Source organism: Leucoraja erinacea, chromosome 4, assembly GCF_028641065.1.
Source record: "Leucoraja erinacea ecotype New England chromosome 4, Leri_hhj_1, whole genome shotgun sequence".
Taxonomy (NCBI): Eukaryota; Metazoa; Chordata; class Chondrichthyes; order Rajiformes; family Rajidae; genus Leucoraja; species Leucoraja erinaceus.
This window is the reverse complement of record NC_073380.1, coordinates 108365858-108384845: the sequence shown is the minus strand read 5'-3', so window position 1 is coordinate 108384845 and position 18988 is coordinate 108365858. Positions and strand designations below refer to the sequence as shown.

The 18988-nt window shown below is 43.2% G+C and overlaps 1 protein-coding gene and 1 long non-coding RNA gene across 2 annotated transcripts in view; one reads left to right on the top strand and one right to left on the bottom strand.

The window, feature by feature from the left end:
• Positions 1-11433: 11433 nt before the first annotated feature.
• LOC129696760 (uncharacterized) lies at positions 11434-16060 on the bottom strand. Its single transcript, XR_008723396.1, has 3 exons — positions 15773-16060; positions 14198-14345; positions 11434-12053 (listed from the first exon to the last, which is right to left on the bottom strand). It is a non-coding gene; the product is annotated as an uncharacterized LOC129696760 (long non-coding RNA).
• A 447-nt stretch (positions 16061-16507) lies between these two features.
• lrp12 (low density lipoprotein receptor-related protein 12) overlaps positions 16508-18988 on the top strand; it is a 42944-nt gene continuing 40463 nt past the window's right edge. Inside the window, exon 1 of the mRNA XM_055634909.1 lies at positions 16508-16783. Coding sequence (XP_055490884.1) covers positions 16663-16783 — 121 coding nt within the window. The 5' untranslated portion in view covers positions 16508-16662. The remainder of the gene's footprint in view (positions 16784-18988) is intronic.

Sequence of the window (18988 nt, the reverse complement as noted above, 5' to 3'; positions counted from 1 at the left end):
CGGTCTCCGGTAGGAAGTGGTCGATTTGGAAATTCCAAGCCGCTGAGAATGTTCTCCGTTCCGACGTCGGAATTCTGACCATCCCGGCGAGAGGGCCCGAACATCGGGCCGCCCGTAGCGGCGACTGCAGAGGGCTCGGGAGGCCCCGACCACGGGTGGGCATAAAGGATGATGACTGAACTTTATTGCCTTCCCCCGGTGGGAAACGCTGATTCTGCTGTGTGGGGATGTTCATGTTAAATTCTATCATGTGTTGTGTTCTTTTTGTTCGTAACTCAAATCTCACTGTACCAATTGATGCATGTGATAAAAAATGTCTCTTGAACTCTTATTTTCAGTTTTCATTGTTTGCTTTGAGAATTGGATATTTCCCTCTCTTGTTCTATTCTGTCTTTCCACAGGTTTCTCCATTACACTTAGCTCTTTGCAAATATCAGAATGTAAGACAGAATAGAAGAGAGAAAAATATCCAATTCTCAAATCAAACAATGAAAACTGAAAATAAGAGTTCAAGAGACATTTATTATCAGAAAAACAATATCTTGTTTCTTTCATAGTGGACAGATGACTAATTTATGCTTTGGCTTCATTTATGTCTCGTTTTTACTCTATCGATCCCAGATTTTTAAATGCAATCACAAACCTATCATTCCTTCCAGCCTTTACTGCTAATAACTACAATAATTATATCAATTATCCTTTGCTACAAACATATTAGGTGTCTAAGAACTGGCTGTACTCTCTATTCCAAAATTGAAATCCAGGTTATGATATTTTACAAATCACATCACATTACAGTTTCCTTTTGGCTTAAGTCATTAAGCAGGAATGAGTACAGAGAAGATTTACGAGGATGTTACCAGGACTCAAGAGCCTGAGCTACAGGAAGAGGTTGGGCAAGCTCGGACTTTATTCTTTGGAGCACAGGCAGCTTAGGGTGATCTTATGGAGGTGTATAAAATCACCTAGAATTGCTAGGGTGAATGCAGTAGTGGAATCAAAAACCAGAGGACTTTTCGTTTTTGGTTTGGGGGGAGGGACTCAAACAGAGAAAGCTAATAGACAGAGTGTGAGGCAGGAGGCAGAGAAGGGAAGCACTCGGACACAAAATCTCGGACACGAAAGAAGAAAAAGAAAATAAGCAGAGAATAAGAGGCGGTGGGTTTCTTAAATGTGCATATTTGAATTCTAGGAGCATTCTAAGAAAGGTTGATGAAATAGAGAGATTCAAGAAGTACATGTTGTTATCTACTGCATTCCGGAATCTTGCGGCGCTGTGAAACGGCTGTGGACAGTCTGACTGTTTTTATGCTTTTTTGGCTTCTTTTTATGTCTCGTTTTTACTTATCGATCCTAGATTTTTAAATGTGGGGTGTGGGGGTGAAACAGGGCTTCCAGTCCTTCCCTGCTAATAAATACAATAATTCTTGTCATATTATCCTTTACTACTTCCCCCATATTAGGTGTCTAAGAACTGGCTGTACTCTCTACCTTCCAACCTTGAAATCCAGGTTATGATATTTTACAAATCACATCACATTACAGTCTTCGAGCTGCGGCTTTTTGGCTTAAGTCGGCGCGGGGCTTAGACACTCCAGGAATGAGTACAGAGAAGTTCCCGTTACGAGGATGTTACCAGGACGCTCAAGAGCCTGAGCTACAGGCTGAGAGGTGTGGGCAAGCTCGGACTGAGATTCCTTGTGGTAGCACGGCGCGGGGCTGAGGGTGATCTTATGGAGGTGCTGAGAAAATCCCATGTGGGCGGCCTGGTGCGGGGGTGAGACGCTCCAGTAGGGGAATCGGTGTGGGGCGGACTTTCGGTTTTTTGGTTCTGGGGGGCGGGACTCAAACCGAGGGCTAATAGCGGGGAGTGTGATCGGCGGGAGGCGGGAGAAGGGAAGCACTCCGAGACCGTGGCAAAATCACTGGGGATCTTCGACCACCCCCGAAAAGAAAATAAGCAGAGAATAAGAGGCGGTGGGTTTCTTAAATGTGCATATTTTAATTCTAGGAGCATTGTAAGAAAGGGGGATGAGCTTAGAGCCTGGATTGACACCTGGAAGTATGATGTTGTGCACTACTGCATTCCGGAAGTGGCGGCGCTGTGAAACGGCTGCAGCTCACCTGCAGTCTGTCTGTTTTTTACTTTTTGTGTTTTTTTTTTTTGTATTGTTCAGTTGCAAAAGGATTTGGTTAGGAGGTTTGGTTCTACTGCAGTTGTGGGGGTGGGGTGAAACACCTGGAGTATTCTACAGTTTTGGTCTCCCAAATTTGAGTAAGGACATTATTGCCATAGAGGGAGTGCAGAGACGGTTCACCAGACTGATTCCTGGGATGTCAGGACTGTCTTATGAAGAAAGACTGGATAGACTTGGTTTATACTCTCTAGAATTTAGAAGATTGAGAGGGGATCTTATACAAACTTACAAAAATTCTTAATACTCGTCCCGACCTCCCCCCTCGACTCCGGTCAAGGACCCAAGCCATCGTTCCAGGTGCGACACGCGAGGTTTACCTGTCTCTTCCAACCTCATCGGCGGCGTTCGGGCTCTAGATGTCAGCAGACTATATCGGTGAGACCCCGGTGAGGTTGGACGATCGTTTCGCCGAACACCTCCGGGGCTGAGACACTCCTGTGTGGGTGGCCCCGCTGACCTCCCGGCCCACCAGAATTGGAAGGCAACTCCCCCCTCCCACTCCGTCTCCGACCTCTCTGTCCCCGCACCGGAATTGGGAAGGGCCCTCATATCCCGTTTGGGGAGTCTGCATCCCGGGAACATCGAATTCTCCCAATTTTGTTAGTCCTTGCTGTCTCCTCCCCTTCCTCAGCCCCCTGCTGTCTCCTCCCATCCCCCAGCCTTCTGGCTACTCCTCCTTTTCCCTTTCTTGTCCCCACCCACCCCCGCCCCCGATCAGTCTGAAGAAGGGTTTCGGCCCGAAACGTTGCCTATTTCCTTCGCTCCATAGATGCTGCTGCACCCGCTGGGTTTCTCCAGCTTTTTTGTGTAACCTTCGATTCTCCAGCATCTGCAGTTCCCTCTTAAACAAAATTCTTAAGGGGTTGGACAGGCTAGATGCCAGATTGTTCCCGATGTTAGGGAAGTCCAGGACAAGGGGTCACAGCTTAAGGATAAAGGGGAAATCCGGAAAACCGAGATGAGAAGAACTTTTTCACACAGGACTGGAGGTGAATCTTCGACCACTCTCGCCACAGCGGTAGATGAGGCCAGCGGGATTGGCTATACCAAGAGGGAGTTAGGGTATGGCCTCAGCGCAGAGGGTGAAGAGGAGGGAAGAGACAGACTCTAAGGCAGGTACTCCATCACAGTGAGTTGGATGATCTGCCATGATCATATGTGAATGGCGGTGCAGGCTCGAAGGGCCAAATGGCCTACTCCTGCACCTAATTTCTATGTTTCTATGTTCCTACGTGTATGGCTGCAGGCAACGACATTTCGTTCAGACCAAAAGGTCTGAATGACAAATAAAGGATTCAATTCAATTCAATTCAATTGTGGCGATCAGTGAAACATGGTTGCAGGACGGCTGTGATTGGAAAGTAAATATTCCAGGATTTTGTTGCTTCAGGTGTGATAGAATTGGAGGGGCAAGAGGTGGAGGTGTTGCATTGCTTGTCAGGATATTACAGCAGTGCTTTGGCAGGATAGATTGGAGGGCTCGTCTAGGGAGGCTATTTGGGTGGAATTTTAAACTAAACCGTTCACTTTATCCATGGGAACTGGAGGTTGACATTGCCATGTTAATTTAATTGATCTGACATGCAGGGTTTACCCAGTGATTCTGATAAAAAGTTAACTTTGAGTTGTCTCCTGTAGGCGTATTTACTTCTCAGTAACATTTAGCACTGCAGCAACCGTGTAAACACACTAACAACTCATGCAGCGAATTGATGATAAATGGTTTCCCTAGAGGGAAATATTGCATGCTATTTCAAATGCCACTTGCATAAACATGTGTTGGCACTAAAAACATTACTTAATTATCAACTTTGTGTGTTAATTAGTATAGTGATGTTCAACACCTTAAATACAACCAATGTTAAATCCACTGCTGTTCTGCGATTCCACTTTTGAAACATTTTCTTGAATTTACGCATTAATGGAGGTTTACAAGGGCATTGTATCAGTGGAATTACATTCTTAATGAGATAGTTTAATGGATATTTTTTGATAATGCTTATACAAAATTACTCATTATTTGCTATTGTGAGGTGGATCTGTGGTGTGGAAGTATTTCTTCTGATGTTGTGCCTGTGATCTTTCACTACATTAAAAGCTTTGTGCTGTTGTGATGTAGAGGGTTGCAATGTAGAAATACCTCTGAGAGCTACCATATTGTAGAGTAGGTGTGATATGCGTGGGGAGAAAACAAGGGAGGATTTCTGGAGATCTCAGGCATAATGGAATTGAGGGACATTGGAGTTGCCAGTAAGAAAAAAGCAGTAAAGGTACCAAACATATCTGAACCAAAACAAATACAAGATGCACTTATTTTTTGATTATATTTTGTCCAAATCACCACTTTTATATTTATGAATAGATTGTGATATCATTAGGCACATACATGTAGAATGGAATATGCACACATGGAATTACATATAAATAAAAATAAAAAGTGCTGGAAATGCTCAGCAGGTCAGGCTGCATCTGTGGGATGAGAAACAGATCAATATTTCAGGTCAAAGAGGGAGCTGTCTCTGATGGAGTAAAGCTGAGCGACCACAGGGATATAAATATACAGAAAGACATGCCTTGCAGGTTAGGCTGGGCATGTCCTACATTCCCAGAGGAAACGATATCAACGCGAAAAATTTAAAAAATAATAGATACTGAGCCAATATCATAGATGACTAATACAGACAGGAATCAAGTTACAGTATGATATAGAATTAAATATTTAGTTCAGATGACTGCAACATGCCAGAAGGTACATGAGGTGCTGTTTGTCAAGCTTGCATTGGGTCTCACAGTAACAGTATTGGAGTCTATAGACCAAAGGTCAGATTAGGATAGGGATGGAGAATTAAAGTGACAGGCAATGGAAAGCTCAAGGCTGACCCTGCAAACTAGATGAAGATGTTTAACAAACCAATCACCAAATATGAGTTTGATTTATCTTAAGTAAAGGAGACCACAGTGAGAACATTATTCATTTATTCATCAAAATAAATTAAAAAAACAGGATTGCATCACATATCTCACATGTCTTGTTTCTTTGCCACTAGCTGCCTTCTGGTTGACAAGATCTGTCCATGTACAAACTAGAGTCATAGAGTAACACAGAATGGAAACCAGATCTGCACTGATCAATCTACATGGCTCCAACTTTATTCTCACCTCATCAACTCCCCTCAGATTCCAACTCCCACCAATACAATAGGAGGTATTTACATTTAAATACAATGATTAAGTTGTAATAGATCATTTCCTTTACATACTTGGAATAAAATCTGATTCTGATCTGCAGAGGTGGATGAATCAATAGCACAAATAAATGTAAATGGGTATGGCCTCGTTATTATTACAGAAACATCGCCACAGGATCGCCGTTGTGGGGAGGTAAATATTCCAAGGCATTCAAAATATAAAGGGGAGAGGCAAAAAAAGAGAATAAGCTGTGGTTGCTCTTTTAATAAAGGATGACATTAACAAAGTACCCTGTAGTTAGAAATGACCTTGGATCAAGATTGTTGAATTCATCTTCTGAATTACTAGTACAGGTACTAACTTGATTTGGCCAGTCTGAATTTTACATAGTGTGGCATTACTCCTGTTACATACACCTTTAATATAACACTGCTGTAATATCTTCCCTGATAAGCAATGCAACACCTCCACCTCTTGCCCCTCCAATTCTATCACACCTGAAGCAACGAAATCCTGGAATATTTACTTTCCAATCACAGCCCTCCTGCAACCATGTTTCACTGATCGCCACAACATCATACTTCCAGGTGTCAATCCAGGCTCTAAGTTCATCCACCTTTCTTACAATGCTCCTAGCATTAAAATATACACATTTAAGAAACCCACCCTCTCTTATTCTCTGTCAGTCTTTTTCTTCTCTCCCCCCTACATCACATCTGGAGGTAACACATACCTTTGTGTAGGGATCTGAAAACGAACGACATGCCATCAGTTGGGCCATTGTAATGAGCCGATTGCAATGGAGCCACAGCTAAATGCCACATACGGTATCTCAACAAAGATTAAACTGACTGAAGTGGAGCTCGAACCTGTTAACCAGGATCAGATTGCTGACTCCAGAAGTGAAATTCATTTAGTGAAGTTGCTGGCCTGCAGGACCACAGAGATAATAGATAATAGCGGTCACAGTGGCGCAGCTGTAGAATTGATGCCTTACAGCGAATGCAGCCCCGAAAACCCCGGTTCGATCCCAACTACGGGTGCTGTCTGTATGGAGTTTGTACGTTCTCCCTGTGACCTACATGGGTTTTCTATGAGATCTTTGGTTTCCTCCCACACTCCAAAGATGTACAGGTTTGTAGGTTAATTGGCTTGGTAAATGTAAAAATTGTCCCTAGTGGGTGTAGGATAGTGTTAATGTGCGGAGATTGCTGGTCTGCACGGACCCGGTGGGCTTAAGGGCCTGTTTTCGTGCTGTATCTCTCAACTAATACTAAACTAAACTAAAAGTATGATCAGCTTGTTGTTGGACCCAAACAGTGCTGTTATTCTTCAACTCACCTCTCCAATCTAGTAGATGTAGATCAGTCTGAAGAAGGGTTTCGGCCCGAAACGTTGCCTATTTCCTTCGCTCCATAGATGCTGCTGCACCCGCTGAGTTTCTCCAGCTTTTTTGTGTATCTCCAATCTAGTAGTTGAGCTGAGATATGCCTCATGTTAACTGAACCTCCAACAGGTGGTTGAAATTATGAAAGTCCGGTCTTGGATCACATCACAACAGAACCTCGTTGTTCATCCTGTCCAGTGTTACACTGGCATGATAGAGCCATAAGAAAACTAGCATTTCACCTTCCATCACTGCCTCTCTAAAACACTCACCTTTGCCCTTGGGCAGCTATCCAAGATTGTATTTCCATGTGGCAAAACCCATCAATCCAATATTGAAGACAACACAGCAATGACACAGCACAGTAAGGCTTTAGACAAAGTCCTGCAGGGTAGTCTGGTCCAGAAGGTTAAGGCACAGAGGTACCAAGGCTTGTAAGCAAACTAGATACAAAATGTGGTTTGCTGATGGGGCAGGTTAAATGGGTTTTTCCTACTGGAAGTCTATAACAAGTGGTGTACAGCAGGGATAAATGCTGGAATGTTAATAATATATGTAAGTGACCTGGATGAGAATGTGGGTAAGCAGACTTGCAGATGGCATAAACATTTTGCGGGGTCATAGATTACGAAATGGATTGTCTTGGGATACATAGGAATGTCAGCTGGAAAGTTGGGCGGAGCAGTGGTAGATGCAATTTGAGGTAATTTGCAAATTATGGTACAACATAGAGACTTAATGGTGACACAGGTGGATAGGGTAGTAAAGATGGAATTAGTAACACTTGCCTTCATAGGCACAGGCATTGCGTAGATGAGTTGGGACGTCTTGTTGCAGTTGCGTAAAACATTAGTTATAAAGTTCTTAAAGGATTCTCAGCAGTTCTGGTCACATTACAGGAAGGATATATCTTGATGAAGTGTAGGAGAGATCTACCACAATGAGGCCTTGCACAGAGTGCAATGATTTTAAAGAAAGATTGAATAGGGTTAGACACAAAATGTTGGAGTAACTCAGTGGGAGTTCATCACTGAAGAGAAGGAATGGGTAACGTTTCGGGTCAAGACCCTTCTTCCGACTGAGAGTCATGGGAGAGGGAGACTAGAGATATGGAAGGGTAAGGTGAAAACAACAGATCAAAACAGACATTGTACAAGGAAATATAGAATGGTTCATTGTGGGCTGTGGGGAAGGTGACAACGAGGCATACAATCAGTAAAATTAATTAGGAAGACTTAATTGAAACTAAGTGAAACTAATTGGAGAACTAGGGTGGGGGAGTGACGGAGGGAGAGAGAAACCAAAGGTTACTTGAAGTTAGAGAAATCAAAACTCATACTGTTGGGTTGCAACCTGTCCAAGTGAAATATGCGGTATGAGTGGATAGGGTTGGTTTAAGAGGCTGAGGGGATATGAGCGGATTTACATTTTTGTATGGCATAGGTAGTGTCGATGATCTGTTTGCAAATGTCAAAATAGAAGATCCTTTCATTGTCTTGGGCTCAGTTCCTCACCCGAGATCTATGATTTGAGTTTTGTAAAGAATGTCTCTTCTGTTGTTGCAATTTCTCGTAAACTGGCAATCAAAAACCAACAATGCTGTTTGAAGTGAATCAAAGCTGTTTTGTACTTTAAAAAACAATATTAGTGTAACATTAGTGCAATTTATTACACCCTATATCACGGTGTGAAACTGTCTCAGTCAATGTCTATTGTGAATTGAAAAAACATGGCTATTCAGTCTTAATTGTTCCAGTGTTACTACAAAGTACCCTGGGATGTTTACAAAGAAGCGAGGAGACTTTCTTCAGAAAAGTGGTACTTCAGAAAAATTACACCGACAAATTAAGTTGGGGAAACTACTTAGAAAAACATAAGCAGCTTTCTCCTACACCAAACAATTTGACAAGTATGAATTCCCCACTCTGTAAAGACATAATTCTGATATTAGTCTGCAGTGTTGGACTCTTGGCATCACATCCTTTTTCTTATGTTTCTTAGGATTGAGGATAAACACATGAACACAAGAAAATAGGAGCAGGAGTGGACCACCTGGCTCCTCACGCATGCCCTGCCATTCAAAGTTATCAAGGCTGATCTACACTAGCCTCAACTCCTGCTTTGTGCCTTCAATCCCCAATTTTTTATGCTATGGAATTTTGAGATTAAGAAAGTGGTGGTGTTGGGGCTCTTGAAGAGCATTAAAGTGGATACATTTGCAGGACCTGATGGGATCTATCCCAGGCTAATTACAGAGGCAAGAGAGGAGATTGGGAGAGCCTTGACGAAGATCTCTGTATCTTCTCTTGTCACAGGTGAGGTCCCAGATGACTGGAGAGTAAAGGTGGGCTATCTTCTTCACCTTGCTATGCATCTAACCCTTAACTAACCCACAAACCCCATTTTATAATCATTGTTTCACTCATCTTTTCTTTCTCTTCTTTTGCTGGATCTGCATTGTGGGGATTTTTTTAATCATTAAATGCACAAAATAAAAACAAGATTTTTGATATTTTTAGACACCATTTGTTATTTAGCATTAATGGATTTTCATTGTGGCTGGTGCAGCTCCCTTTATTTATTTAATCATTGCTGCATGGTAAAGATCAGGGTGCCTCAAAATGGACAGAAATCCACATTGTGATTCTAAGAAGCGGCATCTTGGCTACTAGACGATGGTTGGACATAATCCTGCTGGTGAGTTTCACATGTGGTTACAGTCTAACCAGCCTCTTTTCTTGAAGTTGATCAACATTACTGCATATCGAAGATTCTCTCCTCTCCCAAATGTGCACAATAAGTGGATTTATGACTGAAGCTTTTCACAGTTTAGATAGGTTTCTGGACAACAGTAGGTTTGTTAACTTGCTCCCAATGGATTTGTTCCTCCAAGGTGGGTGATAACCTTCTAGATTTCTTGTTGGTTGGGTTGGCAGCAAGATTAGCCTGAATAAACTGCTGTGGGATGGAATAGACAATAGACAATAGGTGCAGGAGTAGGTCATTCGGCCCTTTGAGACAGCGCCGCCATTCAATGTGATCATGGCTGATCATCCACAATCAGTACCCCGTTCCTGCCTTCTCCCCATATCCCCTGACTCCACTATCTTTAAGAGACTATCAAGCTCTCTCTTGAAAGTACCCGGAGAACCGGCCTACTGCCCTCTGAGACAGAGAATTCCACACTCACAACTCTCTGTGAGAAAATGTGTTTTCTTGTCTCCGTTCTAAATGGCTTTCCCCATTCTTAAACTGTGGCACCTGGTTCTGGACTCCCCCAACATCGGGAACATATTTCCTGCCTCTAGCGTGTCCAAACCCTTAACAATCTTATATGTTTCAATAAGATTCCCTCTCATTCTTCTAAATTCCAGAGTATACAAGCCCAACCTCTCCATTCTCTCAGGTTATGACAGTCCCGCCATCCCGTGAAATTCATGAATTCAGGTGCTTGTATCAAGGACACTCATCACTGAGAAGGTCTTTGAAGTGTTCCTTCTAGTGGCCATTGACCAGGTCTCTGTCCCTAATAAGATCTCCCATGTTCTTGGCTCTCAGTGGGTTGGGCCCAGGGTTTTTCTACTGTAGGTGACATGCTGAAGAAGCTGCACGTCATACCTGAATTCTAAAATATACAAATTATTTTAAAGTATTTTGTACGATAGTAAAGAAATCTCATACCCTATGCACCATGAACTATTCCTTCATTTGATGCTCCTTCTGGTGAGCAGGGTGCAAGGCATTTCAAGTTCATAAGAATAAATAATTGTTACTGAATCAAAAGATACAACTTAAATAGTTACACAAAACTGTTATAATTAATCATGTCAAGAGGTAAGAATGTTTAATTGTTATATACTGAATACCCCGACACAGAACAATGTAATTCTGTCTTGCAACAGCATAGCAGGTCTGTAAATGCAGTTCTCAATATAATAATACAAATGCTGTCATAATCAAAATCTTCATGGGTGCTTCTATTTTCCTTCCTGTGTACATGTCCAAACAGTGGAGACGCTTCTGCTTGAGGATCGCATGGCTGCTAGGAATGTTTGTCAGGAGGACAGATTAATTGGTGATTTTGTTCTGCCAAAAAACTCCCAGGATATGAGGAAGACAGCAGAAATTAAAATGACTCAGTTTCCGTTCTTGATGTAGGCAAGTCGTCAAAGCTTCACTGCTCAGGATGCCTGCTATGTAGACAGATCTTGTTCTTGATTGTGACTTTCCTGTTCTTCCATGCTTGCTTGGTTAAGTCTCCTGAAGGTGGTTGCTGCCTGTCCTCGACATCCAGAAAGAGCCAACATATATACTAGGTAGGTAAATTTGTGAAAGTTTCCAGCAGAGAGCTACTTAGGGTAATTTCAGGTGGGAATGGAGTACCCTAACCCGATAGCTGTCTTGTCAAATCTGATTGTTAGTCAGTATTTGTTGCAAGCATGAGGTATTCTGCCCATCAGCCCCTGAAGTCCTTCTTCATATTATGAAGAAAGACTGGATAGACTTGGTTTATACTCTCTAGAATTTAGAAGATTGAGAGGGGATCTTATAGAAACTTACAAAATTCTTAAGGGGTTGGACAGGCTAGATGCAGGAAGATTGTTCCCGATGTTAGGGAAGTCCAGGACAAGGGGTCACAGCTTAAGAATAAAGGGGGAAATCCTTTAAAAACCGAGATGAGAAGAACTTTTTTCACACAGAGAGTGGTGAATCTCTGGAACTCTCTGCCACAGAGGGTAGTTGAGGCCAGTTCATTGGCTATATTTAAGAGGGAGTTAGATGTGGCCCTTGTGGCTAAGGGGATCAGGGGGTATGGAGAGAAGGCAGGTACGGGATACTGAGTTGGATGATCAGCCATGATCATATTGAATGGCGGTGCAGGCTCGAAGGGCCTACTCCTGCACCTAATTTCTATGTTTCTATGTTTCCATTGGGGTGATGAGTGTAGCATCATCAGCATACAGGAGGTCCCTTATAAGTGCAGTTTGTACCTTTATCTTGACTTTCAACCTTGCTAGATTGAAGAGCTTCCTGTCGCTTCTGCTGTCAAGATACACTCCTTCTGTGTCTGTTGGGAAGGCAAAGGACAGAAAGGCAGAGAGGAAGATGCCGAACAGAATGGGAGTTAGGACACAGCCTTGCTGCACTCTTCTCATGGGGAAACTGATGTAGCACCATCAAATTGCACTGCACTGTGCATAATCTCATTGAAGGACTGAATGAGGTTTAGAAGGCATGATGGTCATTCAATCCTTTCCAGTACCTGGTAGAGGCCACGTCTGCTGACAGAATCGAAATAATTCATAAGATCAACAAAGGCAATGTTCGTATGCTGCCTCAGGGTATAGCTGGTCAGCGAGTCTGTGAAGTCATTGCAGGATCACTCTGGCAAAGAATATTCCTGAAATGCTTAGAAGTGAAATGCTCCTGTAGTTGTTACAAGTGCTCTGACAGTGAGGGACAGTACCCCATTTGATCCTGGACTTTCTTACCACAGTATATAAAATACTCACTCATGTGAGTTCACCCCACTGCGAGTGTCGGTGTGGTTACTGCCGAACCGAACATCATACCCAATGCACATAGCAGACTACACACATGCACCACCATCACATAATCTACTGTAGTAGTCTCGTTGCGCTTCTATGAAACCCTACCTTATGTATTTTTTAAACTTGGGCATTGACCAGCTTATTTTGGCTTAATGAGTGCTACACGGTAGCATTGGTAAAGCATTCAACATCATTGCAAGAATAACAATAAAAACTGGAAAAATGGAAATAGAAAAAGGTTAAAGCTTTAGATCAATTGTTTCATTTTAAGGCTATTCCGAGTTATTGTCTGCAATCTTACATTTTGACAACTAATATGTAATGATCTTGCGTGTCACAATTCGCATTAAAGATAAATTCCTGATCTTTTTGCTCCCAGTCAAGTCTGGATTTTGAAGGGAATGCATACTGGAGAAGTTCCAACTGCTTAACCCTTTCGTCCTGATGTTACTAGCTGTCAATTATAGAAGGTGCATTATAAGTGAATGTTTCTTCCACCAAGGAATTAAGAATCACACTGAAAAAATGTGGGTATTTTGACATGGCTACCTGCCATTTTTGTTCTTTAGTGAGATTGCACATTGGAATAGGTCCATTCTACATCACTTTTATGTTTTCTTGCATAAAATTGGCAAAGATAAATGGCACTGCAATAGCAAAGTTGCTGGGCTGATCATGCTCACTCTGGCTGTTAACTCCATAAAGAACTGCTGGCTGGCTGAAGAAGGTCTCGACCTGACACATCAGTTATCCATGTTTTCCAGAGATGCTGCCTGATCTGCTGAGTTACTCCAGCACTTTGTGTTCTTTTATGGCTATCTCCTTGCTGAGTTGTTCTTCCGTGAATATTGTGCCTGCGCATCAAAACACAGAAGTAATGGGCAGCTAGTCATTGCTGTGCCATTGCTTCTGACCACATCAGTTTTGACTATTTCTCCCATATTTGATATCACCTAAAAACGTAGAAATTGCATTATTGAATCCAGATTTTAAATGTAAATTGTGACATGTGTTGGTTGAATTGCTGATCCATGTGGAACATCAAAACCCAGCTTCTTCCACTATAAATAGCCACCTTTTACAATACAATGTATTTGTTATCATTTGAACCTCTTGAGGTTCAACCGAGAATTGGTTTCTGCAGTCATACACACAAGAAAAAGAACCAAGACACAACACAATTTACACAAACATCCATCACAGTGAATCTCCTCCTCACTGTGATGGAAGGCAAAGTCGTATCTCTCACCTGCACTCCTTCCGATGTCAGAGTCAAAGTCCCCGGCGGGTGATGGTAAGTGTCCCGCGGCTATTAAAGCCGCGCCGGGCGATGCAAGGCCGCGCTCCGGGTCTTTTCACTCTCTGCTTTCTGCCCCAACGCCAGTGTGCAATAAATACACCCTGCCACTGAACACCTGATTTTGCAGTTTCTGCCTTTAATGATTAGAGTTTTCTTTCAAACTCACCAAAGCAACTTTTGAAAAGCTGGATGAATTAAACTTACTGCATGTACAGTCTGCTCTCTTGGTTACTGCCTCGAAAAATCAACGTGGAATCAAGGAATAATTTCCTTTTCAAAATCCATGCTGACTTTGAATTAGTCCGTTCCCTCTTTTAAAAGTGAACATGCATCATTGTGCTAAATAGATTGTTTTTATATCCCATTAAAGAATACCAATTAGACACATTTTCAGGGCTGCAAACTCTCACACATTGAGCGTGAGACACATGCATTTAAAAAAATTCTCACACTCTCACGCTGATCACAGAATTTCTCACACTTAAAAAAAAAAAATTGTTTTAATAAATAAATAAATAAAGTCATGCACAATTCAATTCGCCCAAGGCTTCCAGATCTCCTCCACACTCACCAATGAGAATAGCTTTCTGTCGGCGGATTTCCCCGTAAAGAACGAGCAATTTGATGGTCTTAAACGCATCGCATACTATTTAAAATGGCAATGTAACTTCAGTACTAATGATTCCATTTGACATTCATGGACTCAAAATCTGCAGGTGCTGGAAATTCAAAATAAAGCAAAAATTGTTGATTCAGAGGCGAGTAGAGACAACGAAATGCATGAGGGGAATATATAAGGTAAACTAGACTAAGCGGGACCCGTTGGGTCCCAACATCACACGGGAAGGCTGGTCACCAACACAATATTTCATCTCTCCACCAATTCCAATATTGCTCGCCAGTGGGGGGGCTTTCTGTTGCGCTAGTATGGGTGTTGCGGGCCAAAGGTACTGGTTTCCAGGGGGCTAGATTAGACATTGTGGGCCTAATGGATTCATGGGCTGGCAGCCAAACTGTTGCAACGATTTTAAAAGCCAAGCCAAGGCAAACAATTTGTCTGCAGCCACCCGACAACCAAAATTCATTTTGTGGGCCGCAGCCACCCGACAACCAAAAACATTTTGTGAACCCAAACGTTAAAAAGGCGAGGCATACAATTGGGCGACAGCCACCTTACAGCCGCATCGAGGGGGCTCACCCTGGAATAGACAGTGTTATTCGCAGCTAAGAGAGCCCTGACCCTCTCGCTTCCTGGGTCTGGCAGAGACTGAGTGAGGGACTACACTTCCGGACTTCATAGTCCCGCCCCCCCCTGCCACCAGCGGGGGCAGCAGAGAGATTCGGGATTTTTTTTAAAACATTAATATCGCTCTGATTTTTCATCGATGGGAAAAATCCTCCGGTCCCGGAAGGCGGAGGTGGGCTCTCAGCGAGGTGGCCAAAAATGACGGCCGTAGGTGACGGCGTTCTCTCGGAAATCACACCACCGAGCCAAAAGCGGTCAAGATCAGACTTTTAGTAATATAGTAGAAGATATAGATAGATATATATGAATTATAATCTGATTTCCATACATGAATATACAAAGGTCTTGTGCTGCACCTGTTGATCAAAGCCTGGCTGCACTGTGGAATGTAATTTAGCCTAACCTTATTCATACCTAATCTAATTTAAACCAATGTTGCATTCAAGTGTAAGTTAAAAGACTTGCTACAGTATGCAGCAATTGCACAATTTCAAGCTGAAAAATGCAAAAGCTCCCCACAGGGAGGGGGGGGACAACCCCTCCCACATCCTCACCCTCTCCCTTCCCTGGTCGGTGGACTTCCTTGCATTTTCTTACTCTCAACTCTCACCCAATTTTGACAGCCCTGCATTTTTAATGCAAATTTTGGTATTACTTTGGTGCTGATTTTTAAAAAAATTCTATTTTATTTTTTTTATATGTTTTAATATTTATTATTTATTTATTTTTATGATACTGACTGTAAAGGGAAATTCATTTCGTTGTCTCTAATTGAGACAATGACAATAAATTCGAATACAATACAATAACAAAGATCTTTTCCCTGTTATTTTCAACAATAAGTGCATTGAGTCTCTGCCAATGTGAGTCATTGATTTTGTAACTATTTCTCGTACATACCTTTTTCTTCCCCATCAAGCATAAATGCCATTGTCAGGGCTAACTATCTTTAAAAGTTCCCGAACAGCTCAGAAGTGCTGACCACTAGAAAAAAGTTATTCCTTACGATTTTTTCTCGTTTGGAAAAGTAAACGAATGATTGGTAAAGGTGAGAAAGTGGGAGTAGAGTTAGGATGAGGCTTCGTGACTGGGCCGGGCCCGGGCCGGGGGGACATGGACATGGGCCTCATCGCCCGCCTTGTCTGTGCAGTGACGTACGGCGTCTGTTGACCTTTTACCTCGCGAGGCGAGTGGCGGGAGGGGAGGGGGTGTAGGAGGAGGCGGCTGTGGGCCGGGCCGGGTAGGAGTAGGAGGAGGCTGGGCAAGGCCGGGCTGGGCCGTGTAGGAGGAGGCGGCTGTGGGCTGGGCCGTGTAGGAGTGGGAGGCGACTGTGGGCTGGGCCGGGTAGGAGGCGGCAAGGCCGGGCTGGGCCGTGTAGGAGGAGGCGGCAAGGCCGAGCCGGGCCGATCAGAGGAAGTCACGGGATAGCGGCTGCCGGGAAACAAGGCAGCATCCAAAGCGCAGTGGGCCGAAGAGGAAGGGCCTGATAAAGAGGAACCGGGCTGGAGGGGGAGGGAGGGAAGAGGAGGAGGAGGAGGCCCGGCGTCGCTGTCTATCGGAAGCGGGGAGAGGAGGAGGAGGAGGAGGAGGAGGCCCGGCGTCGGCGGAAGCGGGGAGAGGAGGAGGAGGAGGAGGAGGCCCGGCGGCGGCGGCGACGACAGTGACAGTGGGGACTCTCCGTGTAGGAGCTGCTTCTGGCCCCGGGCTCTAATGTCGAGCCGCACGGCAGCTGCCGCTGACTTGGCGGCTTGAAGTTGTGCCGCTGTCCCTGGTCCCCGGCCCCGGCAGCCATGGCCGTCTCCTCCTGCTCCTCCACCATCACCAGCTGCTCCTCATTGTCCGCCGGTCACACAAGCCCCTTGTGCTGTCGGACTCCACTCTCAGCCTTCATTCTTCTCTTCGTCTTCGCCGGTGAGTACCCAACTTCTCATCTCATCAAATGACAATGCAGAGAAAGCACAGTTTTTAATTCCTGTCCCACATTAGAAAACGGACACCTACTCACTGTAATTTGGTTATCGTTAACAGCTGTTGACATCTGATTTGTTTTGAATGTTTACTGCCTTTTAACCCCCGCCCCCATACGTGAATAGTGTACTATCTACATGTACAAAAAGGCGTTTGAAGTTTTAAAGCGCCCGTTAATTTAAGATTGTAACCCTCCGTCAGAAGAGACTGGTCTATTGTGGCAGTAAATGGAAATTAGATACTTAATATTGTATCTTCCCTGTGTCTTGATTGTTATGCTGTCGCCTAGCTAAGTTAAGAAGACTAATGTCAGCCCTGCTGTAAAGCAGATGTAAGGGTACATTTAAATAGTCTCCGTTGACTTGTTTGCTTTTTGTAAAGAGAAACTTGAGAATTGGACTCCACGAGGTACCTCCCCTCCCAAGAGACAACCTGACATCGTGAGCCTGTTGCGTGGGCTGTTGTTAATCTGTATTCATCATGTAGTATTCTGTACTTAATTATGTTCCCCATACCCTGTGCCGAGCACATGAAAACAGTGGAATATTTTATGTTTAAATTTGGTCCTGTCAAAAATGCTTCTTTTTGCCCTTGTTAGTTTAGGCCGTAACTATATCTGCTTGCTAGCCCCCCCTTCTGTAAACTTGTCCAAAACACTGCAATACATGACTTGACTCTCAACATTTATCGCCCCTCTCCTGATGCTGAATCACAATTGATTTCAATTTCTTCACTGCGACACAGCATAGAAACTGGCCCTTCAGCCCACGCTGACCAGGATGCTCCATCTACACTAATCCACCTGCCTGGATTTGGCCCATAACCCTCCAAACCTTTTCTATCAATGAACCAGACCAATTGTCTTTTAAATATCGTTATAGTACCTGCCTTAACCTCATCTGGCAGCTTGTTCCATATCCACCAGCTACTGTGTAGAAAAAGTTGCCCCTTAGAACCTTCTCATCTTAAAAGGTAGACCCCTGGTTCTTGATTTCCCCACTAAGGGTAAATGCATAGAGTCTTTTACCCAAGCAGAATCGTTTACCTTTTGGCATACTAACCTTCAGTTGCCAAGACCCAAACTTCCCTTCTTCTCCCTCTCAACTTCTTGACCGTTTAAAGTGCTTTGTAAAATCTACCTTTTTGATCAAGATTTAGTAGAGCACAACTTTATTGGGATTTAATGTATTCCTTAATCCAAAGGCGATTCCTATCCTGCCATAGGATCAGCGATTCCATCATTTCAGTGGAAATCCTCAATTTAGAGAATGGGGTAGCAAGTGTTGAAACATAGAACAGTACAGCAACAGGCCCACAGTCCATGCTGAATATGATTCGTTAAAATAATCTCCTCTGCGTGCACATGATCCATATCCCTATATTGCCTTTCTTCTATGTGCCTATACAAAAGCCTTTTAAATGTCATTATTGTATCTGACTCCTCCACCTCCCCCAAACTTTGCCCATCTCACCTTAAAGCTATTTTGTCTGGTCTTTGTAATTTCTATCAAAGGAAAAAAGGTTTTGACTGTCTACCACATTTATAATAATAACTTTAGAAATTTCTATAATTTAATATTTCTAGTATAATTTTATATATTTCTAATATCAGGTTTTTCTCAGCTGGTGACTCTCCAGAGAAAATAATCCAAATTTGTCTTAACCTGTCATAACTAATCCAGGTAGCATTCTGGTAAATCTCCTCTGTACCCTTTTCAAAGCCTCCACGTCCTTCCTCCAACGTGGTGCTAGAAATGCACACAATACTACAAATGCGGCCTAACCAAAGTCTTATAAAGCTGGAACATTATTTCCTAACTTTTGTTCTCAATGCCCCAACCCATGAAGGTAAACATAACATATGCCTTTCCTACCACTCTATTTATTTGTGTTGTCACTTTAAAGGAGCTGTGGACTTGAACCCCAAGATCCTCTGTATGTTATGCTAAGCCGTTACATAAGATTTTGCCATTAATTGTATATCTCCCCTTGCGTTTGATGTAACAAAGTGCAACACTTTACATTTTCTCAGATTAAATTCCATCTAACATTTCTGTAGCCATTTCTGTACCTATCTATATCCCTCTGTATACAATCTTCCTCAATGTCCGCAACTCTACACATTTTGGTGTCATCTGTAGACTTACT